This window comes from Zingiber officinale, chromosome 1A (genome assembly GCF_018446385.1).
Source record: "Zingiber officinale cultivar Zhangliang chromosome 1A, Zo_v1.1, whole genome shotgun sequence".
NCBI classification, from domain to species: domain Eukaryota; kingdom Viridiplantae; phylum Streptophyta; class Magnoliopsida; order Zingiberales; family Zingiberaceae; genus Zingiber; species Zingiber officinale.
This window is the reverse complement of record NC_055987.1, coordinates 192804800-192827289: the sequence shown is the minus strand read 5'-3', so window position 1 is coordinate 192827289 and position 22490 is coordinate 192804800. Positions and strand designations below refer to the sequence as shown.

The following is a 22490-nucleotide window of genomic DNA, read 5'->3' as shown; positions in this document are numbered from 1 at the left end:
TATGGATAATTATTGAGCATGTAAATTATTTTGACTTTTTATTATCGGTTCAAATATGATTTATGTTAATATAAGTTCCAACCTCAATTCAATTCCAATGTTAAATGACTCAAATTTCAAATCATGAAAGAAAACTTACTTATAGTAATTGGAGTCATGGACTTAGACCTTGTGATAAGGGTTGACTGTCATCCTATCATTACTAAAAAAAAGGGAATTTGAAAAATAAGAGAGGTCGAATCGCATGTGTATACGATTTTATTATACTTCAAGTCGAGCATTCATCGTGTATCATGAATTCTGGTAATCGCCCGTCATTTACCTCTCGTTGGCGGACGGATTGACGAGGGCCGTCATTTACCTCCTCGTGTTGGCGGACGGATTGACTGGGCGCTGGGGAAGCGTATTCGCCTTTTGTGGATATGGCAATCGCGATCGAAGCCGATTCAAGTGCCGATCTCTCATGGAACTGCCTTCTACTGCTCCACCGAATTTCTATGATTTTCTCAATCGGATTCGACATCCCACTGCCGCCGATCTCATTCGCTCCATCAAAAGGTTCTCCCAGATTTTTTTTTTTTTTTGCTAAATCCATGGATTCCCTTGTGTTCAATCTGCGGTTGACTTCGGGGCTTTATTCTGTAGATAACTTAGTGGACCGCCATGGCTCCTGTGACGCTTAGATCGAGGTTTCGAAATCATTCTACCATGGGCTTCTAGGGTTTAATCGTTTTGTCAGATTGGTATTTCTGAAGACGAGACTCCAAGTTTTTTTTCCCTCCCAATAAATATTTCAGGCCATTAATTATTTCTTGGGTTAACTAAGTGGGAGTATACTGGTTGCGGTTTCTAAGTGAGTTCCTACCTTTCGTTTTTCATTCGGGAATTTTTCAGAAGTTTGTAGATTTTGCCGGTTCGAAATTCCTTGAAGTCATGCGCCAAATCCGCTGAAGTTTTTCTGTTTCTCTTTTGAACTTCTCGGCTTTGCTTATCACTTCAGAATCTCTGTTGTACGTACTTATATATTCTCTGGTTTTGGTCCTACCTTAGTGTAATATTGTTACTGAAATTGTGTGTAGTTAGAATCATTTATTTGCTGTGCGATTCTAGTCAAAACTCCTCTTTCCGTAAATAAATGTGACTCGTAAGTGGTAATTGCAGCTTCATCGTGTCATTCTCATTTGAAAATTCTGATGCTGAAGATGAAGGCCAAAGGATACAAGATTTCCTGGCTAGAATGGAGACTACCGTAAAGGAGCATCCTTTGTGGGCTCATGCTGCACGTCAAGAAATAGATAATGCAATGGAGGTAACCACAAAGCTAAGTATTTAACATTTTTTTAGCTAACTTTTCTTACTGCATGTTCCTCTCCCCCTTTCTACACTGATATATATACTTTTATCTTCTTATTTTCATTGCATGCCCAATCTCTGATCCATATAGCTGACTCCAAATAACTAGGACATTTTTTAGTGCCCGTCTTTAATTTTGAGGACCATAAAATCTGATATTTGTTTAAGATAAACAGATACCGGTTCCTTGAAGGAGGAGAAATGGATACAAGGAAACAAGGAGAGACTCCTATGAAGTACGAGAGTAAAAGAAAAAAAAAAGAAATATTGGAAATGAACTTGAAACGTGTAGTGATTTTAGAGGAATAAATACAATCGGAGAGGAGCATTCATTTCATGCAGCTTTCCTGAGAGAAAAAAAAAACACTTGTTTCATGTCATTCATTTGCATCATACCCATGCCAATATGCAATCATAACCTGCTAGTTCCCAATCCTGACTTCATCTTGCCTATTGGAGCAGAGTACTAGACAGGGAAAATATTCTATTCACCCATGATTGTTGACCAATGTGAGGTGGTCATTGGGAAACTTGGGAACAGATGTTCAATTGCTCATAATCTTCTTTGTTTTGATCTGTTGTCCACTAATGACTTTCTTACTATCTAATATATCAGGCAAACTTATTTCATCTCATTTCATTTAAAAAAGGTTATTTTTCACTGGTTTAGTGTGCCAAAATCATGTACTAGTTGTTTAGAACATAAAAGCTAGTATTATAGACTAGACAAAAAGTATTGTTGAGGCCATCAAATATAATAAGCCTTGATTGTACTGTGTAATAAATTGTGAACCTAGGCCAACGATTTGTCTAACATGGTCCAATTTCACTTTGTAGTTGTCATATGTGAATGTTTTACTTTCTATGCAGGGCCTAGAGAAGTTCATTATGACGAAATTATTTGACTTATTTACCTGATTCTTACATGCATCTTTCCTAGTTTCTATAAATTGAAAAAGAACCCTGTGAATATGGTTATAAAAATGTTTCCTAGGTATCAACCTTTATGGCTATCCTTTTTTGTTTCTCAGTAGAGATGAGTATTTATCAAGTCCCACAGCCAAGTTATAATCCAAGTGTCAATTCAAGGTTTAAATTATGGTTCCAGTACTAGTGTTGACCCTTATTTACACACAATATTGGTCATCACAGATCAGTCATTCCAACAGTGCAGGATGAGAGATAAGAAGATCAAATGGAAGAAGATGAGGAAGTGGAATAAGAAGAGAAAGAAGTGGAAAAAATAAGAGGAATAAGTAACAGACGAGGGGAATGGAGATGACTCATCATACCATTGATGCCTCTCTCAAGGGGTGGGAAGTTGGTTTTGAGTGGGCGGGGGAATGGAGGTTGATTGTTCTCAATTAAGAATAATCCTTTACTCTTGATCGAGAGAAGTTGTTGGAAATTGGAACACAGATAGGGTTATGCAATTAAGGCAATTACAAGCCCCCTCAACGAAGTTGTTGGCAGAGATTGGCTACGTCAAGCCCCCTCAATGAATCTTAGGTAAACAGCAACAATGCAGTTGAGGTAGGCCTAATTTTTGTCCATTTCTCCTCGTTTTCCTTAGTATGATCCAAAATATACCCATGCATTGCCTATTGTATGCAATAGAATCTTGTTTACAAGCTGCAGGAGCAAGCTAAGTATAACTTCCTGGGTCGATCCCATTTCAATTTGGATTCACAGAATGATAACTCATGCTGTGCCGATTGAAACAAAGTGATATTTTGAAACTGTTACAATTGGCAACGGTATCATCTCTGCAAACAATAGGCTGCGACAAACCGGTTGGGGATCCAGGTCAAGAGGTTTAGTAGTTCAATCGCGTTGGCTATTTGACTAAAGATATAGTAAAATATATAAATTTCAAACTAAAATTGAAAATTCAAGTCAACAGGACTAATTCTGTAAACACTACTCAAGGTAAATAATTCTATGGATGTCAATACGAATAATCTTTTTGAACAAAATACAAAAATATGTGTTCATTTTAGCTAATAAGATGGTTTATGAGTTATTGCATGCCTCATTGCATGTATTTTTGTTTCTCCCTAAATAATTTCCCTTCATGTTTTTTTCTCTCTGTGCCATCACACAAACTTAACTGAAACATGACTTCGAGCATTGTGACATTAAGGATGAACACACACAAGCACAATGCTCGTTTTGTTTGAACAAATGCCTAGCTTCTTATCAATAGTGTAATGAGTACCTGAAAGGTCTATATGAAACTTTAATATGCATAAATTCAAAGGAATAAATAAACAGGAATACTTTGAAACATGAATTGTTCTAGCAAGAACGATATGCTAGAAAAGATTCTTTAATGTGTGTTTTAAAATCTACAAACAAATTGATTTCATGGTTTTTAAATTGATGATTAATGCTGTTTCAATTGTGTTGTAGCGGATCATGTATAAGGTGTAAATATCACAAAAACCAGCATAATGAATATTTAGTGGATCTGGAATTAATGGTAAAAATAAAAAATTAATAAATCAGATTCTTGATCTAACACTTCATAGTTTTTTTTTTTTAAAAAAATTTGTCTCTAAATTTCTATGGACACTTCTAGTTATTATAACCAATTTGCTCCTGCTGGGTTATTGGGCTAACTAGTTTTCTGTCTACTCTTACCAGTTTGCAGCAAAAGAGCTCCAAAAGATTAATGCTTTTAAAGCTCCACGGGATAAACTGCACTGCATTATGAATTGCTGTCGTATCATAAACAATTTATTGCTTGAGATTTCAATGACAACAAATCACAAACTAGCTGGGGCTGATGATTTTCTTCCAATTCTTATATTCACTACAATCAAGGCAAACTATCTTTCATTCTAATTTAAAATTTTCCAAATATTACACTGTTCCTAAAAATTAGCTTTGTAATTGTTTTGCTTGGTAATTCCTTTTTTAGTCTATGTTTAAGATTCAGTTATTTTTGTGGGTCATTTTTCCTTTCATCCTATGGAAAATGATGTGTCTTCTTTTTTGTGCAAATATCTAGGCCAATCCACCCCACTTGCATTCAAACCTTAAATTTATTCAGCTCTTTAGGAAGCATTCCAAACTCGTTTCAGAAGTGGAATACTACCTTACTAATCTGATTTCAGCAAAAACATTCATAGCAAATATCAATGCTAGTTCACTGTCCATGGATGAGAGTGAATTTAATAAAAATATGCAATTAGTGATATCAGCAAATGAGATGACTATCAATGAGCCTAGTGCTATTGTTCACTCATCTGAAGGCAAATCCAGCACACTGAGAAGTCATGGCAAAGAGATTAATGCCAAAGGTAGCTACTTATTCACTATAATGTCATGTTAAAGTTTACAGAGATCATGTGATAGCCTTGTATAGTATGTTTTCAATCTGTAGTTATTACCTGTAACCTGAAAACGATTCTCTGATTTGATTCATGGATCATTGTGGTTTTACAAGGACTTTATTACCTCAACAAACTATATTTTGTCCATAGGCATATGATTTAGTGCATACCTATATGGTTTTATCTCGTGAATACTTCCATACTTGCAACAGTCAACTAATCTCGTCACTTGATTCCATATTTTCCTAGATTCAAAAGCCGCAAAGCAAAGTGGTATTTACAGAGTTTATTTTGTGACTTGGCATAGGAAAAATCGTATTAGTGACCACTTACACAACTTTGCACTTCCTACATACAAATTGGTGGGATATCTAAGTAAATGAGCTAACTATATATATAAAAAAGTAATGCATGAAGCACCAAAGGCGACAAAGGATGATAAGGCCATAGATATGTCAAGCATATTCCCTAAGACCAACTACAACATGTTATGAGTCAAATTTGAACAGTCATTTACAAGATTCAGCCTCCAAGTTTGGTATCGTAGAGAATTTTTACTTGAGTGAGATCAGAGATGATAAATTGATCTCGAATCCTCTAGTGCCATTCCTACACAATGTTGTCTTGGCACCACAGAATGTGCTTTCAAGGGTGCATTTCTGATAAGCTACAAGTACCTGTTGTTTCCAGAATCAAGTTTCAAATCTCGTTCCTATCTAATGAATTACAATAAAACGTTTTGCAATTCTAGTACTTTTTTACTGAGTGCATGTTGAGATTAATAGTATTTACTTTGTTAACTGAGAATCCATCTGTTTTGCCAGACTACAGATATCCATTCATGGAAGCCAAAGCACAGGATCCCAGGTTCGAGGACGTGTAGAAGTTGCTGGGCTTGTATAAACACATTGTAACAAAGTACGCGGCACTGTCAGATGCGTTCAGCGGGCTCTCCATCGACCAAAATCACCTCCTTGCTCTCCAAGATCCAAAAAGCAAGGTCAAGATGAAAGAGCAGATTGATAACGGTACTGAAAGAACTAATCTTGATTTCTGATCTGTCTATTTCCTCCAATTCATGTCAACTTCACACTTTCCATTAGGACCGTCTCAATCCTTTTTGAGGCCCTAGGTAGCCCTAGGTAGAAAAAAAATAAGACCTTAATATTTTTTTAAAATAAATATTATTAGAGATGTTTAATTTTATTAGTTATAGTAAAAAGTAGAAGTTACCACCCTAGCAACTTAACACGGTAAATCTTACGATCATCTATGAGGAGGTAAATCAAAAAACTGTAGTTGACTATTGTGGGAAGTACATTTTTCTCGGCTTTACGAAGATTCAACCCCTTGCCCATTGTGCATTAGCCAACTCAACCATGTTCCGGGGGTGACATTTAATTTTATTAGTAGAATTTAAAAGAATAATTTCATATATTATCAATAATAATTTTTTACAATTGGAAGTAGTGACAAATTATGTCACGTATCAATAACTTTATCTTGCGTCAAACTTCACTTCTTTATTAGTAAAATTTAAAAAATAAAAAATATTTATGTTAACTAATTTGGAAACGAGTAATAAATTATTATAATATTATTAATATGTATTTTAATTGTTATTTAAAAAATATCAATCAATTTTAACTTTGAGGAAAAAAAGTCTTGACACAACAATAAAATTATTGTATGTAACTTAGAGACATAAGTTTGAGTACTAGATATAGTCATTACGTAAAATAAATTTTTTTTTGAAATCTTGTATTGGAGAAGTTTCATAAACTAAATTATCTTTTTATCAATTTTAACTTTAATAAATTATTAAGAAAATTTATTTAATCAAAAATAGTTAACTAATAAACCTCAACAGTGAATTATTAAAACATTGAAAGAAAAATAAAATTTTTAAAAAAATGATAACCAAGGAGTAAATAGAAAGAAAAAAATTTAGAAAAAAATTAATAGTGTAATATTAAATTTTTATAAAAAATATCAATTAAATATAACTCATAAATATTTTTAATTTATTAACAAAACTTAATTTTGATTAGTAAATTAAATTTTTCCCAGTAAAAAGTCAAAAATTACTAATTAAATTTTAATAAAAAAATTAAAATAAATTATTAACCAAATTTAATTTTAATTGTAAGAAATTAAAATTATCTATTGATTAAATTTAACAAGAGTAATAAAAATAAAAATCATCTAGACTTTAATCTATTAAAAATTAAAAATTATTGATTAAATTAAAAATTTTAAAATTACTAATATAATTTAACTAGTAAAAAATTAAAATTATTGATGAAAATAAATCTCGACTAAATTTATTTTGATCATAATTTTAAATATTTAATATACAACTTCATATATATTTTTAAATTAATCTAGATATATATATATGAAATGCCCCAATATAATAGGGGTCCTAGATATAGACCTTAATAGTCTATGTCTTGAGTCGGCCTGCTTTCCGTTTCTTTGTATGGACAGCCATCAATAATAGAACTTATCCTTTCGATGAAGAGACTGACTGAGACGGCTTTATATCCTTCGATCTGTAATATGTACATAGTTCCTTCACTTCGTCTTCGTGTCCATTTTCAGATGCAATTACCAAACCAGAACGGACTTGTTATTTTTCTGATGAAGTAAGTGTTTACAATAGCGTAACAGTTTGGAATAATATAATGTTTATTTTTTTAAAAAAATACAACCCGTTTTGTTAATAATAATTTCCATTTATCTCATCTCAAATTTAAAAACCCCTTTGAATTTCTAGTTAGTTTATCGAGGGCGACAGCCACTCGAGGTGAGTCGGTCGACTGTTAGTTGGCCGTCCGCCAAACTGACGGCGTCAAACAAATCCGTGTCCTGTAAATAGACGGCGCTTGGAAGCCAAGGTTATTATTCTAGTTGAGCCAACTTTCACCCGATCATCTGAATTTGGGTGGAATCTTCTTTTTATTATAATTGTTATTATTATTTTCCATTTTTGCTCCTCAAAATTCCAACTCATCCCATGTCGCTCTCGTCCTCTTCATCCGCGCTGGAGTTACTCTCACGTTACCAGTTATGATACGATGTCTGGCTTCGTGGGTCCCGGAGATTATAGCCAATGACGAGTCGGGTGCACGCAGAAACAAGTTTGGCCAGTACTTAACTTGGGTGGCGGGGCGACCGTTTTGCCATTCGCGACTCGGTGGAGACTTTTGTATCGGAAAGGTCGACGGTGACACGGTGGAGAGACGAGGTCCGATCAACGATCTCGTCTTCTCCCTTTGCTTTGCTCGTCTTCACGCGCTTCTTCTGATCGAGATCGAGTATAAGTTCGGTGGCTCTTCTTCTCTTTATACTCCGCCATTTGGTTCCACTTCGATCTCTCGGCGAGCGACGAGAGAGAGTGGATTGGCGTCGATTGATGTATATATTGCGTGTTTTTGTTGAGGTATGCAGTAAATTCGCCCTTTTTAGCTTTTTTTTTTCGGCTCGAATTCTTCTGCGATTTCAGTTGCAAAGAAATCGTTGGAAAGTTTTGGTTCTGTCAAGGATCGGGATTTTCCCCCTTTTTCTTCTTCTTAGTTCTTTGGGTGGGCGGAGAGGGGGAGTTCTATTTGCTTATTAGGGATTACAGTCGAATTGATGTCTTCTCAGAAGTTTTCATGATTTTCTTTCGGCACTTATTGAAAAAAGTAGATTTTTGGGAGGACCAGTAATTTTTCATGGATGGATCTGATCTCCTTTCTTTATTTTGCCATCCTTATTCGTTTTGTTGAATATTCCTTCACAAGATGGGAGCTTCCAGCTTGTTCTCTTTCTGAGCTTTCGTCTGTGTTGCCTTTTGATTTGGTGTTTATTATTTACAGTATCTGCCCGACCAACAAAAGGTCTCAGTTGCTGGATCTATATGATCCTGGATTTGATCCCCCTTATTTGTATACATCTTGATTCTCTAGTTGACCCAAAAAAAAATTCAATTTTTTGCAGTAAAAAAGGCAGGAAATAATTATACAACTTCATTCCAACTGAGATCATTGCTCCTCGATTACGATACCCTTCGCCGGTGAACCAACTCAAAGAATAAGAGATGTGGAACGAGATGAAACTGAGATCAAAGCCAGATCAAGCAGACGTGGATTTCTTTCAATCTTCACCAAAGAAGGACTGGTCGTTCGGCCGACTGGTTAGTCTCGTCTCATTCCTCGTCGTCTTCATGTCCGGCATCGTCTTGGGCTTATCTGGGAGCGCACACTACACTCGGTACTTTGCCTCGCGGACCGAGCTATTCTTCCCGACCACCATCTATTCGACGGAATGCTACAAAGATTCCACAGATTTCAAGACCTTCGCCCAGCCGACCAACTTGGCACATACCATGTCCGACGACGAGCTCCTTTGGAGGGCGTCGTTGGTGCCAAAGATGGAGGAATATCCTTTCCAAAGAGTGCCCAAGGTGGCATTCATGTTCATGACGAGGGGGCCTCTGCCTTTTGCCCCTCTCTGGGAAAGGTTCTTCAAAGACCACAAGGGCTTGTTCTCAATCTACGTGCACACCCTTCCAGATTACAGGCTCAATGTACCAGAGACCTCCGTTTTCTTCGGCAGACAAATTCCCAGCAAGGTGAGAAGCTATATCTAATTCTGTTCACTTCCATAACATCACACCATCAAACTTCTGTTCCTTACCTCTTTTTTTCTATTATCAGGAGGCATCATGGGGATCCATCACATTAATAGATGGCGAGAAGCGCCTGTTGGCCAATGCTTTATTGGACTTCTCCAACGAGCGCTTTGTGCTGCTCTCCGAGAGTTGCATTCCAGTGCACAACTTCCCTACTGTATATGAATACCTCATCAATTCAGCCCACAGCTTCGTTGAGTCCTACGACGAGAACACCCGGCAGGGCCGCGGGCGATACAGCCGGCACATGGCACCCAAGATCATGCTGTATCAGTGGCGGAAAGGCTCTCAGTGGTTCGAGCTCAACCGTGAGCTAGCGGTGAGCATAGTTGCGGACTACAAGTACTACTCCCTCTTCAGAAGGCACTGCAAGCCTTCCTGCTACCCAGATGAACACTACATTCCGACTTACATGAACATGTTCCATGGATCATTGACAGCGAACCGGAGCGTGACATGGGTCGACTGGTCCAGGGGCGGCCCTCATCCGGCACGATACGGCGCACCAAATATCACAGTGGAGTTTATTCAGGCCATAAGAAACAATGGGACCTTCTGCATGCACAACTCAGTACCAACCAACATTTGCTTTCTCTTTGCAAGGAAGTTTGCTCCTAGTGCATTGCCTCCTTTGCTCAACCTTACTCAAGCAGTAATGGGATTTTGATTCATTCACTTCATTGCTTCACAAAGTCGTCTATGATCTATCCATATATTCATTCATTTGTTTAGATATAAATTATGTGAATAACAACAATGATTCACTTCATAGTTTATATTCTAGTTGTTAGATTAGACTGTAGCAGTGGTTGATGCTGGAGTTGGAATATGAACTCATCTAATCATACAATTGATTTTTTTTCTTCTTCCTACCAAACATCCCAACCTGTTGATTTATTTTCTTGTTGTCAATGTTTGTTTATTTGCTGAGTTGGTTGAGATCAGGTCACCAATTATCCAAATAATGATGGTTAAGTAAGGCCAACTGTATGATGTGTGACTTCACTCAGATTTTAGTTATGACCTGCCTCATGTCAATAATTTAGGCAGATTATCTAATTAAGCTTGCTAACCAGCCATTTGCAGGGTATCTTTTTATTCTACTAATTAGAGCCGTCAATTTAAATTGGTCATCAGATTGACTTGTCCTACCAAACAATCTAAGCAGGTTGAGTTAAAATTTTATCAATCCATTTAAAGACGGGTTCAAATGAGCCGACCCTGCCTAGGCCCGCGACCCATGTAGGTCGCGCTGCGGGTTGAGGAAATACTGAAACAGTAGATCATGCACATTGAACTGTTGATGTTCCTTGACGCTTCTCTCATGTTCATCAGAGCTAAGAGCACATTTGTTACTCTTTTACATTGTATTGATGCAATTGGGGCTACTAAATTGGTTTATAATCATCTTTATGATAAACTTTCTTAACTGGTTTTAACATGTTTTCCTAAGTAATAGGTGTTAATGAACATTTTGTCTTCATTGAATGAGTAATCTACGAGCCAATCTAAGCATGCTGTGGACTTTTTTATTTTATTATTGGGTCCGTGAGTGAACCCGTCTATCTCCAATCTGTTAAGATGATGGATCAACTTGCCTCACAACCGCCTCGCCAGCCCACCCAACTAACCAATATCTCATTGCTACTGTTGAATCTTTGTTTCATAATTAATGAAGATTATTTTTTTTTCACTTTTTTGGGTACAACATTAATTATAATTTCAAAGGTATTTACTAAAAAAAAAAAGGAGTGTTTTTTTACTTATCTGGCTAGAAAATTCGTTATTCACATTTTTTAAAAAAATGTCATTTTCTAGGCTTCCATTGAAGGAAGCGAACTTGCTTGCCCATTGAAGGAGTGTTTTTTAAAAAATTCGTGGTCGGCAGGATTCGAACCTGCGCGGGCAGAGCCCACATGATTTCTAGTCATGCCCGATAACCACTCCGGCACGACCACATTGGATATTAACAGGTGTGTTACTAATCAATTAATAAATTATATATAGGTTTTAACTGATCTTTAACTTTTATTTTAACACAAAATTTATCCATCTTTTAACGCATCGAATTAAAAGGTAATAGGCTTGCTCATTAATGTGTGTAGTTCATCAATAATTTTACTTTTAGACCTCAATGTTTAATTTAACTTTATGGCCTCTGTTTATTTACATCCAAATTGTATATAACATCTGAAAAATGAAAACCATAAATTTATTAAGTTATTTATATATGATAATTTTATTTATGATTTAACTTTTCAATTAATAATCTTCATAATATTTTGAGAGCTCCTCAAGATAATATAACAATTTATTCCAAAGATAATAGTTTCGATAAATAAATAAATAACACAGAATATGTATTACTAATCTCAAATATAGACCAACATCAACTTAATAATAAGACTAAATAATGAAAAGAAGATCATTGCATAGGCATGGAACCTAATGACAAAGAAAATGATCTTTCATGATCAATTGGGGACTCAAAGCTTTCTAGAAAAGGTAATTGCTCGGGGTGTCTAGATGAATCAACTCTTCTTGTGTGGAGTTACGAAGCATCTCGCTAAAGGGTTAGAATTGACCATGAGATCAATCCACCAACAGGTAATTGAGACTTTAGAATTGAAAGACATTTCACGATCGAGAAAGCTTCATTGAGACGCACTGCTTGAATCTTCAATTGAGATTGGAGAAGCTTCTACAGATAGAAACAAATATTAACAGAGAATCTTTGATATTCTACCTACCATTGATATTATACTACTAATTCGCCAAATCTATAAACACATCTTACAACACACTTCTCCTTGTATAAACATCAAGTTAAGTAGCCAACCATATCATTTCACTAACCGACCTCAAACTTCTATGAAATCAAAAGCATGCATGGATTATAAACGTGAGATGCGATTTCACACACACTAAGTGGTAAATCAAATTTATTTAAGCTCAGTTTCATCTTCAATGATCACATCTCCAGAGGAATGCTTCTACTCCTGGGTTGCATCTTGTACAGCTTCTTCCTAAACATCCAAAGCCCCAAGATCAAACCGGTTTCACTCTAAACGCACAGCACCATGACTTGTTTTTTCTCATCCTTTAATTAAAGCATTCTGTAAATCAATGTCCTCAATCTTGATCACATGATTTTCATACTCATAGTACTTATTACTTCTTCATCCTCATCTTCATACTTTTTTCTCGATAACTTTTAGCGCTTTAACGTCACTAAACATGTCCTTTTGACTATTAAGATGTGATCTTTTCTCTTCTTCTGACTCATTGAACTCACAATCATCCAAATTACTATTTGTTGTGTATATATATTGAGTGGAGAAGAGGTGGAAGAGATATGAAACTCTATTGCGAATGAGACTTTAGTATCATATTGAGAGTTTTAAGGCATGTTTATTCGTTTATATTAATTCACATGCATGATGTGAACAAATATATAAGGAGAGTCTTTCTCTCATGTATGGGTACGAAGAGGGTACAAATTTAAGGTCCGGATTATACTGAACCAAGTTGACTCATATATGAGCACAGCTAGAGGTGTGAAGAATCTATTACAAGAAAACTGTGACCTTGCTTTGCCTGATCGGTTACTTGCCTTCTTCGCTCGACATTCTTGAGTTCGAACGGCATGACGTTGTAACAGTACGTTCCGTCAGCCGTAATGAAGTTGGTATTCTCGGGTGACCGCACTTGGTGATACCCTTGGTATGTGTCGAGCATACAAATCAGCTCTCAGCCTGCCGTTGAGTCCACCATCTGGTCTATCCTGGGTAACGGGTAAAAGTCCTTCGGGCACGCCTTGTTCAAATTGCGGAAGTCGATGTAAACCCGTCATTTATTGTCCAATTTGGAGACCAACATGGTGTTGGCTAGCCAGCTCGGGAATTGAACTTCCCTAATATGGCGGCCTACAACAACTTCTCTATCTCCGCCCGGATGGTCAAATTTTGTTCTGCGCTGAAGTCCCTCTTTCTTTACTTCACCGGCCGAGCATCCGGTCAAACATGAAGCTCATGCCGAGCCACGTTCGAGGAGATACCGGGAAGCTCGTGTGTCGATCAAGCGAACACATCGTGATTTTGTCTAAAGCATGCAATCAATTCTGCCTTCTTGTCCACCTTCAGGTCAGCGACAATAACGATGGTTGCTTCCATTCAACTAAGGTGAATCTGTACCTCCTCCTTTTCTTTGTACACCAGTGTAGGAGGTTTTTCAGTGATTGCGTTCACCTCCAAGCGCGGATTCTTCTGAGTGCTTCTCGCTTCGGACTTGACCATCTCGACGTAGCATTGCCGAGCGGCCAACTGATCGCCTTTAACCTTGCCTACCCGGTCGTCCATCGAGAACTTAATCTTTTGGCAGTAGGTAAACACCACCGCCCGGAATTCGTTGAGGGTCGGTCGACCCAAGATGATGTTGTAGGCTGACGACGCGTCCACCACGATAAAGTTTGTGGTTCTGGTTCTCCTCAATGGTTCTTCCCTGAGCGAGATGGTCAGTCGAGCCTATCCGAGTGGCAACACTTCATTACCCATGAAATCATAAAGCGAGGTCGTCATGGGCAGCAACTCATTCCGATCAATTTATAATTGATCGAACGTCTTCTTGAAGATGATGTTCACCAAACTCCCTGTCTCAATAAAAGTTCGGTGAATAGTGTAATTAGCGATTACTGCCCGGATGATCAGTATGTTGTCATGAGGGATCTCCACTCCCTCCAACTCGCTGGGGCCGAAGCTGATCTCGGGCCCTTCGACCTTCTCCCTGCTACATCCCACCGCGTGGATCTCCAGCCGTTGAGTGTATAACTTCCTGGCTCTGTTGGAGTCATCGTCGATCGACCCTCCGGCGATCATGCTTATTTCTCCTCGGGATATGTTGCTTCGGTTTTCTTTTTCCCGAGCGGAGGGTCTATTTCGCTCGGCTGAGACTCGGGAGGGATCTATGTCATCCTTTCGCTGGTGTTGATGGTGTCGCTCGAGCGCGTTTCTTTCGTCCTCTCACCGCCCAGTAGATTGGTGTCTTTGGCACCGATTGAGAGAAGGAGATCGACGGTAGTATCCTCTTGGAGCCGGTCTGCTGATGATTGGTGTTAGACCGCGACAATCACGCGTGTTGTGGGTCGCCGACTGGTGGAAAGAATACAACATCAGTGTCCACACCTTGCCTTTTGCCACCTTCTGCCGACCGGAAGCCACATGCTGCACAGCATGTGTCCTGGTCTTCTGGTGTGGTCGCGCTCCTTCGGCCCTCGGCCCTATGGGCGGCTGATGGCTGCTTGATGGTCGACGCCTCTTTTCTTCTGGTCGCTTGGGCTTCTTCCACATTTATATATTCGTTGGCCTTCTTAAGCATGTGATCGAAGTCCCTGAGCGACTTCCTGATGAGCGATCGGAAGAAATCTCCCTCGACGAGCCCCTGAGTGAAGGCGTTCATCATCGTCTCATATGACTGAGGGGATGCCCATGGCTACTTGATTGAAACGTTGTATGTAGGCCTGAAGTGTTTCTTTTGATCCTTGTTTCAGGGAGAAGAGGTTGACGATCGTCTTTTGATAGCGTCGGTTGTTGGCGAAATGATGTAAGAATGCAGCTCGGAAGTCTTTGAAGCTGCGTATAGATCCGTCCGACAAACTTCTAAACCAACGTTGCGCCGATCCAGAAAGAGTAGTAAGAAAAACTCGGCACTTTACCCCATCTGTATACTGGTGCAGCGTGACTTCATTATCGAACCTATCCAGATGATCATCTGGATCGGTTGATCCATTGTATGTCCCGATCGCCAGTAGAGTATAATGTCTGGGCAGAAGGTCTTGTAAGATCTCCTCGGAGAACTGCCGATTGATCCATTCGGACGACACGTTGATTCGGGACTCCTTGCCTTTTCGTGCATCCCGAATGAGAGCATCATTCGAAGACGATCCCGTTCTTGATTCACTTGGGCTATTTCTGAGAGGGTTTGGAACAAGGCGCGATGAAAGGGGATCGGCGCGGGCGGTGCTTCCCCCTGTGTGCCGATCGACCTTCTATTCTGCCCCCATACGGAGATTTGCTCCATTCGGTCTTCCTGCCCTGCTCATCTCCCGGCCGTCGATGCTGCAGGCTGCGGCACTTGCCGATTGGCTAACGCCTGTTGTTGCTGCTGCTCAATCATCTTTGTCGCTCGGGCTTGAACCAGCATGTTGAGCTCTTCCTGGGTGAGTGCCACGGTGGTGAGTCATCCAACATTCTCTATCTTCTCGCCTTAGATGTAGGTTAAGTTCCCATAGACAACGCCAAATATGATTATGTCCGAAAGTCGAAGAGATGGAATGTCGAGGATGTGGCGCTCTCGCTCACCGCCTATAGACTCTGCTCGGACCTGCAACACAGATGACGTTAGTGCTGAGCCAGGGAAGAGTCCTCGGCATTGACCCTCTAACGCTTAAGTCAGTCACCGCCGATAAAGTAGAAGGCAGAGCAAAAATGAACATCAGAGAGCACAGCGTCTCGCGTATTGCGTACCTCCGCCGATACTTGAGCCCCCCTTTATATAGAATTCTTGTAGCGCGCGTACATGCTTCCCAAGGCGAGCACACTTCTCAAAGTTTTCCCTGAAAGACTTGTCGGTAAAGTGTTTCTGACACAGTACCTTAACGGACCGAGCATATCTCTGAAGTGATAGTGGAAGCTTTCGTCGTACGATTTTTTGGTTATCCATGCTCGGTGTCGGCGACACCAACTCCCAAAAGGACGTCGATGGATATCAGAGGAAGTGTACTGTTAGGCCGAGCAAGTTGGTCGCTCGGCCGAAATTTCGCCGCTCTGGTGTCCCGTTCAGTCGATCAGAACCTCATTACTCCTGTCCGTGTGTCCGCTCGACCGAAATTCCACTCTGCCACTGCCAAGACCTACTGCCAGGCCGAGCGGGGTAATCACTCGGCCTGGTTTCTGCACCTCGTCTCCTCCTCCGTTCGGCGTCCGATAATCCATTGAGCGTCGGTCGTTTTACTTCTCCTCGTGTTGAAGGCGGCGACGGATTGGGGCCTTCTCCCTCAGTAGGAGCATGCTTCACCCGACCGTCCGATGAAATCTGTACGTTAACCGTTTTGACTTTGACCTCTATCATGACCACGGGATGAGACCCTTCATCATCATCGCATCATTTATGATAAACTTTCTTAACTTGTTTTAACATGTTTTCCTAAGTAATAGGTGTTAATGAACATTTTGTCTTCATTGAATGAGTAATCTACATGCCAATCTAAGCATGACGCGGACTTTTTTATTTTATAGTTACGTCCGTGAGTTGATCCGTCTATCCCCAATTCGTTAAGATGATGAGTCAACTTGCCTCACCACCGTCTCGCTAGCCCACCCAGTTAACCAATATCTTATTGCTTCTGTTGAATCTTTGTTCTATAATTAATGAAGATTTTTTTTTTACTTTTTTTGTGCATAAGATTAATTATAATTTCAAAGGTATTTACTTTAAAAAGAGTGCTTTTTCACTTATCTGACTAGAAAATTCGTTATTCACATTTTAAACGAAGCCTTCCTCAAGAAATTACAAAAAAATCCGCAAGAAATTACAGAAAAATTCGTGGTCGGCAGGATTCGAACCTGCGCGGGCAAAGCCCACATGATTTCTAGTCATGCCCGATAACCACTCCGGCACGACCACATGAGATGTTAACAACTGTGTCATTAATCAATTAATAAAATATATATAGCTTTTAACTGATCATTAACTTTATTTTAACACATAATTTATCCATCTTTTAACGCATCCAATTACAAAGGTAATAAGCTTGCTCTAGTTCATATAATTTTACTTTTAAATGTCGATGTTTAATTTAACTTTATGGCGTATGTTTATTTACATCCAAATTGTATATAACATCTTAAAAATGGAAACCATAGATTTACTAAGTTATACGATAATCTTGTTTGTAATTTAACTTTTCAATTAATAATCTTATGTGATCTCCTTAAGATAATATAACAAACTACCTAGAAGATAATACTTTCAATAAATAAATAAAAAACATAGAACAACCTGCACAGACCAACATTAACTTAATAATAAGACTAAACAATAAAAAGGAAATCATTGCACAGACATGAACCCTAATGACAAAGAAATAAAATTTCATGATTAATTAGAGACTCGGAGCTTTCTTAGCTTGAAAAATAATTGCTCGGGATGTCTGGATCAACCAACTCTCCTTGCGTGGAGCTACGAAACATCTCACTGACCTAATCATGAGGTCAGTCCACTAGTAGATAATTGAGATTTTAGAATCAAAAGACGTCTCACGACCGAGAAAACTTTGTTGCGACACACCGCTTGAATCTTCAACTGAGATTGGAGAGGTTTCTACAAAGAGGAACAAATGTTAATAGAGAATCTTTGATATTCTACCTAACATTTGTTTAACAATGCCTCTGATAGTAGTATAATAACAATGGAATAATTCTAAAGAAAAAAACAACTGATAGATAGTAAGTTACAAATAAGAAGCCAGTTAATTTGAGACAAAGTATGGAGATCATATAAATTTACCAATTGCAATAAGCTCTTTCCGTAACATCAACTTTGATGCATGACCTACTTGCAAGATGAATGTGATGCATTTGAGTTGCTTCACACTTTACGCATGACTTGTTATAAGTAACGCAATTCAACTTGTGGTTACTTGTAGAATTTGATGTATGCAATGATACAAATGTAAGGATGTCATTCAACTATAATTCACCAAATCTATAAACACATCTTAATTACAACACACTTCTCCTTATATAAACATCCAGCTAATTAGCCAACCATATCATTTTATATAAACATCCAGCTAATTAGCCAACCATATCATTTCACCAACCAACCTCAAACTTCTATGAAATCAAAAGCATGGATTATAAACGTGAGATGCGATTTCACACACACTAAGTGGTAAATCGAATTTATTTAAGCTCAGTTTCATCTTCAATGGAATCAATTTTGTAACTTTCAAGTTGTTCCAAATTATCACGAGTAGCATTCCATAACAATAATAAGAAAAAAAAGGTAAATCTTTTACCATTACATCCAGAGCAATCTCAAGAGGAATGCTTCTACTCCTGGGTTGCATCTTGTACAGCTTCTTCCTAAGCATCCAAAGACCCAAGATTAAACCGGTTTCACTCTAAAAGCACAGCGCTTTAGAAGCTCAAACGGGAGCTTCCCCAGCCATGACTTGTTTTTTCTCATACTTTAATTAAGCATTATGTAAATCAACGTCCTCAATCTCACATGTTTTTCATACCCATAGTACTTATTTCTTCTTCATCCTCGTCTTCATATTTTTTTTTTCTCGATAACTTTTAGCGGTTTAACGTCACTAAACTTGCCCTGTTGGCTACTAAGATGCGATCTTTTCTCTTCCTCCGACACATCAAACCTACAACCATCCAAATTAGTACTTACTATATATATATATATATATATATATATATATATATGTGTGTGAATGGAAAAGAGATGAATAATGTATGAAACTCCATTATGAATGAGACTCTAGTCTCGTATTAGGAGTTTCAAGACATGTTTATTAGTTTATATTGATTCACATACATGATATAAACAAATATATAAGGAGAGTCTTTCTCTCATGCGTGAGTATTGAATTAAGTTGACTCATGGTTGAGCATCATCAGAGGTGGAAAGAATTTGTTACAAGGAAACTACAACCTTGCGTTGCTTGATCGGTCACTTGCCTTCTTCACTCGACCACTCGATTTTTTTGCTCGTCCGGTCGCAAACTTGCTTGCCCTCTTTGTCTGCTCGTCCGATCATTTATCCGCTCGGATTCTTAGTTCGCTCAGTCGCTCGACTGCTCACTTACTTGGCCACTTTGTTCGCTCATTGTACACTTACTCGTTTGATCTGCTCGGTTATTGTACAGTTTGCATTCGGCACTTAGCAGAAATCAATCTGACAATTTGAGATTGTTAGCACAAGTCATCTTGATATTTGAATTTAATTCGATGTATTTAAATTCCACTAATTTCTAAAAATCTCCGATAAATCATTTTATCTAACAGTACGCGTATTACAAAAAATCGATATCCTTCTCTTACATGTCTGGTCAACCCAACTAGTACATCTCTAACGCAACCATCAAAAATCGATTCTCAGGAAGAATTAGCCATCGCCGTCTTAACCATCTGCTTATCATGGTCAAGCCCAACGAAGGAGGCTCCTTGCCGTTCTCCTCGTGCTAATCTAATCAATTAAAAAAGTTAATAGTTATTTATATTTTTTAAGAGATCTATATAGAGAAAAAAGGCATTTTTGACGTCTGATTTACTCACGTGGAGTGCTTGTGCGATGTCGATCATGGCCCACGGGTTGCCCAGACCCTAATCAGGAAAAGGGGCGGTCTCCGCTCTCGCTGGTGCTCTTGGAGCTCTCGCTAAGGCGACAATGGAGGCGAATTCGTCGGAGGCGAAGAACGCCCACTTGCTACCTCGTCCCTTGACGCCTAGGTCTCCGAAACGCCTGTTGTTCGACAACCGTTATGGTTGGATGTATTCTCTTCCATCTCTTTGTTCTCTTCTTTTGAGAAAAAATCGTTTTTATTTTGGGATTTGTTTTCTTCTTTTGCACTCTGAGAATCCGGGAACAAGCTTCTTATCCTAATTTATTTGGGAATTGTTTTCGGTTTCTTGTCATTATGCAGCTTCGACGAGTGGAAGGATCCGTCTGAAGAAGCCTATGCAGGCGGTCGAGGAATGTACGCTATTTCTGCTATTTTTAACTCTTTTATTGCTCCATGAACCAATTTTATTTTTCTGAAATTTGTTTTATCCAGTGGATTGGTTGTAATATCACGAGAATTTTTTTTTTTTCAGGTTTTGCATCTTGCCGATAGCTAAGTCTTTGGTGAACGCCGCTTCGCAGTCGGTATGAATCATAATGATTTTCCGGATGTCAAAATTGTCTCTTTTTTTGTCTGTTTTGTGTACTGGGGGAGGAAATTTGAATGCTTTTCCACTTTAAGCTGAGTCACTGGATAAGTCTTGAGATCATTATCTAAAGTCATTTTTCTATCAGTATTTCCTTTTGCATTTCTAAGTAAAACAACCAAATGACCACTGAGTTCATTGTATTTAGTTTTGTTCAACTGTTCGGTCTCTATAAGGTTTAATTCTCCTTTTCCTGAAGTTAGTTTTAGTTTATCATGGTATTATGATTGATGAGACAAAGATGAAGTTTCTTGTTGCTGGTACCAGTTATTGTTCCCCTAAAAGTTAACGAGTCATCTTTCCTTGGCCCATAGAATATTTACATAGCTATATTCAAGTGATAGTAAATAGGAGTTTGGACACTCACAAATGTTAGAATGCATGTTTGACTCTCTTAGTTGTTTAAGTATATAGGAATTTGTGACCCTTGACAAATGTAGCAGTCAAGTAGAAAGAAGCTTGGGTTCTTATTGAGTAATGTGTGATGCATCTTTTTTTCGGTTAATCTCTTACACTCGACAGCAGACAGAAAATATAGAACTAAGTTTCTATGTTCCTTATGTTATCTTCTTAATTTCTTCCCAGCCTTTACAACATCAGAGTCCAGTACCTGTTTTAATTGCTGACTGGTACCAATGACTGACTCATTTGCATCGCTACCATGCCACCATCCACCTCCATAGGCTTGCACAGGTTAAGGCCCTTGGCAACCCTCCACATCTTTCGCCCTCGGTTGTTATCCTGCAATCACTGGAATCATGTAAGCCCTCCATCTTTCTATCCTCCAAATACGAGTAATAACAGTCCTCTATCTCCAATGGTAATATTAAGATTATTGCACTGTGCAACTTTGATTGGTTAATGAACATATGGCAGCACCAAAAATGATTAGGGAAGTGGTCAACTATTATTATCAATTCATTGCAAACCGAAAATGTGTCGACAAAATGGATGCCTCTCAGCCTTTATTGCATATTTTGCCACAGACGTCAGATCTTTGGCGATTTGCGTTTCTACATGATATATATACTTGGAACATTTTGACAAAAATTGGTGAACTGGCTATGGATGAATAACTCTCTAGATTTGTTGCTCAGTGCCTTGAGTTAACGATTGTCTTCATTTTATAGGTCACTTTATACACTTTTCCCTCAGTTCTTCCTCCTCGTATCATATTGGAACCCACAATTTTCTCTCTCGCGACCTCATGTGTTATTGTCATCCCATGTTCAACAAGTGGTATTCAATATCTTTGCTTGAAGCTATAGATTCTTAAGTAAGTCATAGACTAACCAAAAAAAAAGTGGTTTTGTTTGTTCATTTCAATATGTTTTGCTAAACTCGGTTTCAGCAACTTTCTATCATTTTGCTTGCTGCAATTTACAGATTGACGTTGCTATTAAGTCCGTCGGCAGAGCTATCCAGTCTCCAGATCAACTTTCTCCACACGAGTTGCGTGCAAACCTGAGCAATCAATTTGCTAAGCTTACCCCTTGTGCGCAACAATGGAATCTTAATCTGATGAACTTGGGCAAGAACAATCATCCCAACGACACAGAAAACCCCACCAAGTCTGTAGAGGGGGATCCCACAAAATGATGCTCCTGTTTAGTTTCTGTTGGATGATTTATCTTCTGCTTCAAGCTTTTTTTTAAGTATTTGTGGCATTGGAAAAGCATGGCTAATCGATCCTTTTGGTCAATAGAAATACGAATACTTAGCTAAAATGATTTCCCCTACTCATGTGTGATCCTCACTCCCATTCACCAGTGGTCCTGACCCCTCCTTTTGTCTAGCATCTTGAACCACTTCGTGTTCATCTCGTGCGACTCTCTTTCGTTTGAGATTTCTTCTCCTTTATCATGAGTCGCCTTTTGACCGTTACTCCGTCGTCTCTCACCATTCATTGTCCTCATCTCCTTGGTCGGTCGGTCGGTCATCGTCTAAAGTTCCCTTTTTTTATTGTTATCTCCTTATCTGCCTATCTGTGTCTCATGCTACTTTCTCTATTTGTTATAATCTTCTCTCTATTTATCATCATTTAATATACTAATCAATATTATAACCTAAGCTTAATTAATCCTTCTAAAATTAATTTAAATTAATAACTGAAAAAAT

The 22490-nt window shown here is 38.4% G+C and overlaps 3 protein-coding genes and 2 non-coding genes across 9 annotated transcripts; 3 read left to right on the top strand and 2 right to left on the bottom strand.

Moving 5' to 3' along the window:
• The first annotated feature begins 209 nt into the window (after positions 1-209).
• LOC122038967 (vacuolar protein sorting-associated protein 9A-like) lies at positions 210-5652 on the top strand. Its single transcript, XM_042598958.1, has 5 exons — positions 210-558; positions 1162-1309; positions 4000-4179; positions 4367-4658; positions 5516-5652. The coding sequence occupies exons 1-5, from the start codon at positions 464-466 to the stop codon at positions 5572-5574; spliced, it is 774 nt and encodes a 257-aa protein (XP_042454892.1). The 5' UTR covers positions 210-463; the 3' UTR covers positions 5575-5652.
• Positions 5581-10246, top strand: LOC122038966 (glycosyltransferase BC10-like). Of its 2 annotated transcripts, none has more exons than XM_042598957.1 (3): positions 5581-5719; positions 8676-9309; positions 9395-10246. In XM_042598957.1, the coding sequence occupies exons 2-3, from the start codon at positions 8776-8778 to the stop codon at positions 10034-10036; spliced, it is 1176 nt and encodes a 391-aa protein (XP_042454891.1). In that variant the 5' UTR covers positions 5581-5719; positions 8676-8775; the 3' UTR covers positions 10037-10246. The 2 variants fall into 2 exon arrangements, with proteins under 2 accessions (XP_042454891.1, XP_042454890.1); XM_042598956.1 differs by lacking the exon at positions 5581-5719 and adding an exon at positions 7105-8136.
• Positions 10247-11245: 999 nt separating this feature from the next.
• On the bottom strand, positions 11246-11327 carry TRNAS-AGA. The gene has a single exon. It is a non-coding gene; the product is annotated as a tRNA-Ser (tRNA).
• Positions 11328-16967: 5640 nt separating this feature from the next.
• On the bottom strand, positions 16968-17049 carry TRNAS-AGA. Its single transcript has one exon. It is a non-coding gene; the product is annotated as a tRNA-Ser (tRNA).
• A 2688-nt stretch (positions 17050-19737) lies between these two features.
• Positions 19738-22027, top strand: LOC122038964. Of its 4 annotated transcripts, XR_006127977.1 has the most exons (6): positions 19738-19934; positions 20087-20140; positions 20259-20310; positions 20958-21132; positions 21503-21648; positions 21759-22027. XR_006127977.1 is itself a non-coding variant. In XM_042598955.1 (5 exons), the coding sequence occupies exons 1-4, from the start codon at positions 19831-19833 to the stop codon at positions 21638-21640; spliced, it is 348 nt and encodes a 115-aa protein (XP_042454889.1). In that variant the 5' UTR covers positions 19744-19830; the 3' UTR covers positions 21641-21648; positions 21759-22027. The 4 variants fall into 4 exon arrangements, 2 of the variants coding, with proteins under 2 accessions (XP_042454889.1, XP_042454888.1); XR_006127976.1 differs by lacking the exon at positions 21503-21648 and having other exon boundaries at positions 19741-19934; XM_042598955.1 differs by lacking the exon at positions 20958-21132 and having other exon boundaries at positions 19744-19934.
• Positions 22028-22490: the final 463 nt, after the last annotated feature.

What these genes read in the sequence shown, in the direction of transcription:
- LOC122038967 (XM_042598958.1), top strand. Translation starts at nt 464, where the DNA reads ATGGAACTGCCTTCTACTGCTCCACCGAATTTCTATGATTTTCTCAAT. An exon ending in AAATAGATAATGCAATGGAG is followed by an intron (nt 1,310 to 3,999) that starts GTAACCACAAAG and finishes TACTCTTACCAG; the next exon opens with TTTGCAGCAAAAGAGCTCCA. An exon ending in CAAAGAGATTAATGCCAAAG is followed by an intron (nt 4,659 to 5,515) that starts GTAGCTACTTAT and finishes CTGTTTTGCCAG; the next exon opens with ACTACAGATATCCATTCATG.
- LOC122038966 (XM_042598957.1), top strand. Translation starts at nt 8,776, where the DNA reads ATGTGGAACGAGATGAAACTGAGATCAAAGCCAGATCAAGCAGACGTG. An exon ending in GCAGACAAATTCCCAGCAAG is followed by an intron (nt 9,310 to 9,394) that starts GTGAGAAGCTAT and finishes TTCTATTATCAG; the next exon opens with GAGGCATCATGGGGATCCAT.
- LOC122038964 (XM_042598954.1), top strand. Translation starts at nt 19,831, where the DNA reads ATGGAGGCGAATTCGTCGGAGGCGAAGAACGCCCACTTGCTACCTCGT. An exon ending in GACAACCGTTATGGTTGGAT is followed by an intron (nt 19,935 to 20,086) that starts GTATTCTCTTCC and finishes GTCATTATGCAG; the next exon opens with CTTCGACGAGTGGAAGGATC. An exon ending in TGAACGCCGCTTCGCAGTCG is followed by an intron (nt 20,311 to 21,758) that starts GTATGAATCATA and finishes TGCAATTTACAG; the next exon opens with ATTGACGTTGCTATTAAGTC.